General features: G+C 40.3%; 1 protein-coding gene across 1 annotated transcript in view; it reads right to left on the bottom strand.

The window, feature by feature from the left end:
* Positions 1-227: 227 nt before the first annotated feature.
* Positions 228-8,659, bottom strand: part of elk1 (ETS transcription factor ELK1) — a 45,741-nt gene continuing 37,309 nt past the window's right edge. The window contains exon 11 of the mRNA XM_042409407.1: positions 228-1,707. Within this exon, the coding sequence (XP_042265341.1) occupies positions 1,609-1,707 (99 nt within the window). The 3' untranslated portion in view covers positions 228-1,608. The remainder of the gene's footprint in view (positions 1,708-8,659) is intronic.

Below are 8,659 nucleotides of genomic sequence, written 5' to 3'. Positions count from 1 at the left end.
AGCGACGACTCGACGAGGCTTTCAGGAACCAATCAGAGAACAGATCCCTCCAGCCAGAGGTGCTCCATCAAAACACACATCTGGAATGAATTCAGATATCTATGAAACCAGTTACTTGTCAAATACAACAAACTATTTCTTTCAACATTTTGTTTGTTTTTTTAAAGCCAAAAGGAATGTGACCACGTCCTCCATAAAACCTTGAAAAACACCAAAAACACCGTCTGTTAAAGTTTAAACTCGTCACTTTCTTCTAATTCAAAGACTCTTTTAGAAAATATACAATCTGTAACACGTCGATGCTTTTATAGAGAAATAACTTGGCTGAGTAAAAGCTCCCGAACCAGGGCTAAAAATCTGCATCATCATCATCATCATCATCCCTCCTGTGATTAGTCAGTTCAAAATGATGCTGAGGAGTTCAGTCAATAACAGGCCATGCATATAACTGGAGAAAGGCGTGGCCTTTTAAAAAGCGGCCAATAAGAGCGAAGCAAGAAAAAAAAAACTCCCTAAATGGCTCTAAAAGTCATTTCTGAAGGAGTTTTTTTTTTTAAATCCAGCAGATGTGAGTTTACAAAATGACAAACAAGAGAAAGTCATCGGGGAGTGCTGCAATCAACACACACGCCCGTTAACGGTCGAGGAGCCGCGACGACCGCCGTCCGTAAAAACAGTCAAGAAACATCTGAAGAGGAAGGAGCAGGAACTGAAATAAATAAACACAAAAAAAAAAAAGATCCAACGAGAAACATTTGAGATTAATCAGCGGTTTCCCCGTCGCACGTCCTCATGAATATTTAATGAGCAGGAGGCGGAGCTGCAGCGATTCATGAAGATTAAAATGTTCTTTTTCAGGAAACATGTCGCGTCCTTCAGGTCCTCAGACAATCAGATGATCGGTTAGAAAATTAAAGTTCTGATATTAAATGTTTATTATTTCCTCATTTCTCCAGTAAAAACACACGATTTGGTTCCAGTTTGCTGCTTTTTCTCTGTTTGGTCTCCCTGTAAACTGAATCTCTTTGTGTTTTATTTCAAACCCGACTGTAATCAGACAACTACAAAGATATTTGTTGTCGTTTTTCACAGTTTACACACCGACATTTACATCAAACAATCGTTGTTGGTTTCAGCCCTCAGTAGCAGAAGAAAAAACGTTTTTCGCTGTCGGCTTCTCGTGATGCGTTCAAGTCAAGAGAATCTGTCCGGTTTTATAGCGAACTGGCGCCAAAACCTCATCGTAGCAACAAAAACAGAGAGAGCAGCTCTCCGCAAAATATTCTGTCAGTGTATCAGCGAAGGCGATCGACATCTCCGACATTCACCAAACTGTGATTCCTGTCTGGTTTTTTGGACGATGATGATTCTCCACCAGTGAAAGGCTCCCGTAAAACCCCTCAGATCTCCCAGTCTTACCAGTCAGGCCACAGCGGTGCCCCCCCCCAAAAAAACTATGTGGTTCCTGGTTTGAGTGGAGAGTTTCAGAGTCAGTGCAGGCAGGTCCAGTTCTCTTTCCAGCCCTCCCCCAAGGAGGAGGTGAGTGAAGGGGGACCGTCAGGCGAGGCTGTGTCCAGCGGAGGAGCTGTGCGAGGTGGGTAAGGGGGCTCAGGGTTTCTGGGGGCCGGGGGACAGGACCACCGGGGTGGAGAGACCATCGACGCTCAGGGCCGGGATGTGGATCTGATTACTGCCGTTAGTGGGGAACTAAAGAGAGACAAGAGAGAGAAGGAAGTTATAATCTAAGAAGTTTGTGTATCTTTGACATATGTAAAGTGAGTAAAGTTTATTTATAAAGCACCTTTCACAAACACAAAGTGCTTTACAGTCAAAGAAGTAAAATCAAACGCATCAAGATAAATAAAACAAAGACACCAGAGAGAAATATACAAGGAGAGAGCAGATAAAATAGACTAATTAAGAGACAGAATAGCACAAACTGTCCAAACGCCTGTCTGAACAGACGGGTTTTTAGCTGCTTTTAGAGGCTCTTAAGCTCGTTGGAAGACTATTCCAAAGCTTAGCAGCTGTCAACTGGAAAGCATGATCACCCCGGGTCTTAAAATGTGTACGAGGCACACTTAGAAAGCCCTGGGTGGAGGATCTAAGGGCTCGGCTGGTGGTGTAGGGGTGCAGAAGGTCCGTAATGTGGAGCCACGTAGGGCTCTATAAGTGAGCACCAACATTTTAAAATGAATTCTAAAATTTACTGGAAGCCAGTGCAGTGAGGTTAAAATAGGAGTCGTATGTGACCATCTGTTGGATCGTGTTAAAAGCCGAGCAGCAGCAGCATTTTGGACAGTTTGTAAACGTTGTATGGAAGAGTTATTAAAACAGGTGAAAAGAGAGTTACAACAGTCCAATCGTGATGAAATAAAGGCGTGTATTAACATCTCCATTTCATTTCCTGATACCACAGACCGCAGTTTGGCTGTTTCTCAGGTGAAAGAAACACGATCGGGTTAGCGTCTTAACGTGCGCTTCAAAACTCATTGATTGGTCAAAAATTACACCAAGATTATGCAAGGAAGACTGAGAAGATGAGGATAAGGTACCGAGGTTCTGTCTGATCGGTGACTGAAGATTATCAGGGCCAAAGATCAGGACTTCAGTTTTATCTGCAGAAAATTATTTGCCGTCCAATTCCTAATTGCATTTAAACAGCTGTTAAGTTCAGAGGATGTCATCAGCGTAGAGATGGTAGGAGATGTTCTTGAAACTGCTGATGATTTGTCCCAGTGGCAGCATGTATGTGGAGAATAAAATGGGTCCCAGGATTGATCCCTGGGGGACACCACATGACAAAGCTGCAGTGTTTGACACAAATTCACCTACAGAGACTGACAAGGATCTATGTGTGAGATACAAGGAGAACCGCTCCAACACAGTCCCAGAGATGCCCACCAGGTGATTGAGCCTGTGGATCAGAACGTGGTGGTCCACAGTATCGAACGCTGCCATTAAAATGTAAAGTGAGAACTAATGTTTCAGTTTTGGGAGTCAAACTATGGAAGGGTCTTAAAATGTAAAATAATAAAGGATTATGTCATAAAATTATAAAGATGTAAAATAATTAGGATTACAAGTTAGAGTCATTTTTTTTTCTTTATTTCATACTGCTGATATTCTGGGTTATCTTGTGGATTGTGGGCTTCAGCTTGTTCCTTTTTCAGTCATTGATTGTGTGAAATGAATCGGTATAAACATGTATGATGATGTGTTTGTCAGTTGCATACCCACACAAATTGTTGTTTTGTTCCTTATTTTATGTATGATTGAAATAAACCATTCATTCATTCATTCATATATAAAATATTTTCTTTCATTAATTTTTTGCACAGCGGCAGTTTCCTTTTCTCACGTTTTTCTTCCAGCCTCGTGATGCCGTATATTAGTTTTTCCTTAAAGGACAAGTTCTCAGTTTTTCATGTGTGTCTTAAACCAACAGTCAGGAGCCCAAATGAACATTGAAACCTGCTTTTCTTGCTGTAATCATTCCTCCTGTTCATACTGAAGAAGGAGATCCCTTCATAATTGATAAAAAATCTGTACATTGTGTACCATGTATGGTTATATATATATATATATTAGACTGCAGGGTCCCGAGGGTAACAGCAGGACAAAGTCATATGGATATCATGTGGAAGGCAGAGCTCTGTAAAGCTTTGTCTAGGTCTGGTAGGAGTCTGTAAACAAGACTCTGTGGGCTCTCCGTGTCTGTAACATGTGTTCTGTTTGAATTAAAGAGACACTTGACTTCAACCAACCTCAGCCTATTGATAATTTATCTATCAGTTTGGTCCTTCGAGCTGGATTCCTGGATGTGCTTCTCGGCCCTCTCTCCCAGCCGGAGCAGAGTAAAGTGCACGACAGAGGTTACAAACTCCTTTTCCTGTTACGTTCAGAGATAAAGGCGCTCATGGATTCCTTTGTGAGGTGAGAAGTTCGTCTCTTTCATCAACATTGAGTTGTGTAAAAGGCCTGAATTTGTAAGCCCAACATTAAGCTATGTGGGAGAGAGTTTAGTGGTGATTTTGAACGGCTGTATCAGACTGGTAACCGTTGGGAGAGTGAAGGGAGGATAGGTGTGTCTACTGAGGTTAAAAGTGTGAGAAATAAGAACCTAAAAAGAAAAAAAGGGGGGGGGGGGGGTCTGGGATGTGAGGGTTTTGTTGTATATGGTAGTTATTAACAGTGTCTCAGTGAAATGAAAACTTACAGTGTAAGTGATGGAGGACAAAATCCACAGTCCTCCTTCTGTGCAAAAACGTATTTAAAAGTTTATCTGAAGCTAATATGAAGCTTCAGCGTACAAATGAGTCAAATCAAGTAGATATCTTTCAACGTTACAGTCTTTTTAGTGCCAAAGTTCCTCTTTTTGTTACTATACTGGATGTGTATATTTCTTTGCAGATGCCCCATTGGTTGATAATGTGTCTGGATGTACATGATTGGTTGTCTTTTATAATTATTTACGACTCTATTTAATGTTCTATGATGACCCTGATGAAGGCAACAAGCTGAAGAGTGTTGGACTAACAATAAAGTTGTTCTATATACTACTATGTGTTGCTGGAGTTTGGACCTCTTTAGATTTATTTCCCTTCTCTGTGCACGTTGGAAGCAGGTGAAGTTGTGTCAGAAACTCTCGACTCTGCTTCTAGATGTTCAACCGCCAAAAGATTTTTGTTAAATTGAGGAGGAACAGTTGAGTAACGAGCATCAAGAGTAACACGGCTGGAGATACAGGAAGGAGACGATCCATTTAAAGCCGATGCAGAGACATCAGTACTGGTTTATAGGACGTATCTTCTTATATCTTGTGAGGAAACCGGCAGCCAACTGGAGACCTTTTGTTTCTGTCTTCAGAGGGCCAGAAAAGACCAGAGAGATTTTATATACATCAGGAGATTTGCGAAACATCAGGAAAATATTAAAACCCTTTAATCCTCTGCTTTTATATCACACACATACACACACACACACAGATAAAGAGTTAAGTGAAGCTGAGTCTCTTTATGTTCATCATGTATCTGTATAATCTGCTCTGAGTGTTTTTTTTCTGTCTCCATAAAAGCTGTTTTGTATTTTTCTATATTTATTGTGTCTTTATTGACTTTACATCTGACAACCAGAAATCAATTTTCAATCAGATACACGGATCCAAATTTATGGAACTACTTTCCTCATCAAGGTTAAGATTTATTTGTCTTTAAAAAGGTCCTTTAGATCATATTTAAAAAAAGGCTTTAATTTTGGTTTTATAATCCTATTTGGTGTTTTGTTTTGTTGTTTTTTTAATAGTTTGACTTTGCTTTTCTTTTATATTTATGTATGAATTTTATTTATTGTGAATATTATTTAAATAGAGGTTTTTTTTCTTGTTGTTTGTGTGTATTTGTTTGATTTTAACCCGCACAAATAAATAAACTGATGTGAAAATGAACTGAACTCTGACGTTAAAGTAAAACATTGTGACTAAACCAGGATTCTGGATCAATCAGTAACTTTATTATTAATAATTACTATGATTATTTGGTGGTTTCTTTATCTGAGGCTTAATAAGTCTCATCAGAATCAAACTGAATTGAAATAAAACAAACACATTTTCACCAACTTTCAGTTCCTAGTTGTTGATATTTTGGAGATAAACATGATCAACAGCTTCAGTAAACAAACACGTTTTCACTTCCTGCAGTTTCCAGTTTCACCAGAAGGAGGCGACACAGAACCACAAACCCAAACACATCAAACCATCACACATGTTAAACCAACAGCTGCAACTATGAGTCGATTAATCAATCAGTTGTCAACTATTAAATGAATCACCAACTATTTTGATAATCGATTAATTATTTTGAATCATTTTTTAAGAAAAAAAAAATCCAAATTCTCTGATTCCAGCTTCTTAAATGTGAATATTTTCTGGTTTCTTTAGTCCTTTATGACAATAAACTGAACATCTTTATTCATAGAATGAAGCTGCTTTCAGACAGCGAGCGGTTGTAGCTGCCCCCGGCAACAGTGGTGTTCTGTATTCTGATTGGACGGCAGCGGGGGGTGCACCTCCACGTCTGCATCAGATCCCACTAACGACCTGCTGCTGCCATCATCTACTGTACCGTCATCAAACAGCCGGTGTGTTTGGCTCCTCGACGTCTCGTTAACACACCGAAGAACATCACGTACACCTTTTTCCCCCCTTTTTAACGTAACATTAAATGTAGTTTTTCAAGCAGCACAAATTAAGTTCCATTTGGCAAAAATCTCAGAGTGTTTTCAGTGTTTGAAATGACAGATGGAGTAAAAACTGTGAGCCAGAAAACTGCAGAGACACCAGCTCTCTGTGTGTGTGTGTGTGTGTGTGTGTGTGTGTGTGTGTGTGTGTGTAGGACATGGATCAGGTACAGGTACATGCGGTGCACAGTGTGTGTGTGTGTGTGTGTGTGTGTGTGTTGTAGAGGAGCTCTGATTAGTTTAATAAATATTCTGGATTCAGAGTCAGATTAAAACACAAAAAAATCAACTTTTCTTTTTTTGAACATTTTGCTGATAATCTTGCAGATTGATTCCCGACCGGTCGTCTTTCTGCTTCTGCTGCGACAGACAGACTGCAGAGGACACACCTCCCACCAACCTGAGTCAGCTTAACACCTTAACAACACCTGCTGCTGCTGAATAACAGTCAGTATGTGAGCAGAGACGTGGAGATGATTTATATAAACCTACTAAGAAACGAATCACTGCGTCTTACATGATAAAATACACAGTAACATTATCCACTTCTATGTGATTATAAGTGTTGAGTAAGATCAAGTTTACAGTCTGTTCATCAGGACTAATTTGGAACACGGCAGGTGGCTGGAGGTGCTGCAGCTCATCTGACAGCTGTGATGATACATCAGATATAAAACGCTGAGAACCGCTGAGAGTTTTGGGGAATCCCAGAATATAAAGTAAAGTCCCCTTCAAAGCCACAACTTCTCAGGTGAATCATTTTCATTTTAACATATCAAGAGGAGTCTCAAACCTCCTCCATGTTGGGCTTTTTGTGTCTGTGTTTTCCTGTTATATGGAATCGGAAATATATTCAGTAATGATTATCATGAAGTCTTGTTCACACATTCACTTTCCCCTCAGGATGAACTGTAATTACTCTATCTACATCATCAGATGAGAATTTTTATTTGTGCATTTATTTTTTTGTCCTTTGTGTTTAGTGCTGATTAGCAAATGTTAGCATGCTAACACGCTAAACTAAGATGGTGAAGCATTACTAAATATCAGCATGTTAGCATGTTGAGTTACATGACTGTAGTGTCTTCCACACTACAAACTAATTCTATTCAGTATGAACTACACGCTACTCGTCACGGTCATAGACTGTATAAAAATATGGACGTAGTTACCGTGACGTCACCCGTTGGTTTCTGAAGAGCGGTTTTGAAGCTCAAAGCGAGCTGCTCCGGCCGTCGCCATCTTGGCAGTGCGTGACACTGCCTAACTCCCAGCCAATCAAAAATGGGCAAAGAGGCGGGCCGAATGGCTGAAACAAGCCACCTAGCAGCTGGTGGACCTGTCACTCAAAGCAGCCATGTCCTTCATTATGCAGAACTTTACGGCTTAATAAAACTTAAACGAGCGAGTTATAAAAAAATTCACCCCCCGTACAGTTGTCATGAAAGGAGAAATTAGCTTTAGAGACCAAAACCGTTGTTTGTACCAGGCTGTAAACATGTTTATTTCTGCTGTAAAGTTGGGCATTTTAACATGGGGGTCTATGGAGATTGACTCGCTTTTGGAGCCTCAAGTGGCACTTCCGCATTGGCTTCATTTTACAGCCCCCGAGTTTGCCGCTTGGTCACGGTATGCGGTTTTTGCACCAAGTATACAACAAATGAAGTCGACTACACGTCTCATACTAAATGGAAAACAACACAAAACCTCCTGCGATGGATCTCATATCATCTGCGACTTCAGACAACCAGCCGCCGCCTTGTATTCTGCCGATTATTCCAGATGTTTAGGGTTCAGAATTAGTAAAAATCTCCATCAGGGGTGGCGATCGTTTACACAGACTTCTCCAAAGGGAAACTTTTTGGATTTTCAAACTTGATGCATTCAAACTTGATGCAATGCTATATCCTGGTTTAAATGAGGAGATTGATTACACGCCTTTTCTATAAATGTAGAATATTATCCAACAATTTTCAAACCCAGAGAAATCTGTAATTTAATCAAAGTAACGGACCGTTTCATTTGGTCGCATGTCAATGGCGTCATACCTCCTCTACCAAAGAGTAAACACGCACAAGATGCACACAGCGGTGCTGTGTTTGTCCGCTACAATGGCGTCTACCAAAGAGTAACTTACACACATACAAGATAGTACATCGGTGTTGTGCTTGTTCCACAGAAATTGTTATAAATTGACTTTTATTCAGTTTTAAGCCACATTTTCATGATAAATTTAGGTGGCTTTTAACTATATCTTTTGGCCGGAAGAAGGATTTTAGTCATTGGACGTCTGGATCTTAAGTTATCAGAGGAATAAACTGGACAAACGTTAGCAGCAGCTTGGCTAACAGCCCCTCCAGGAAGTCCGGTGGTCACCGAACATCGTCGGAGAAACACTGATTTTTTAGGTAAACAGCTTAAA

The sequence above is a fragment of the Thunnus maccoyii genome, chromosome 4, assembly GCF_910596095.1.
Source record: "Thunnus maccoyii chromosome 4, fThuMac1.1, whole genome shotgun sequence".
Classification (NCBI taxonomy): domain Eukaryota; kingdom Metazoa; phylum Chordata; class Actinopteri; order Scombriformes; family Scombridae; genus Thunnus; species Thunnus maccoyii.
Note: the sequence above shows the minus strand (reverse complement) of the source record. Positions and strands in the feature narration are given on the sequence as shown.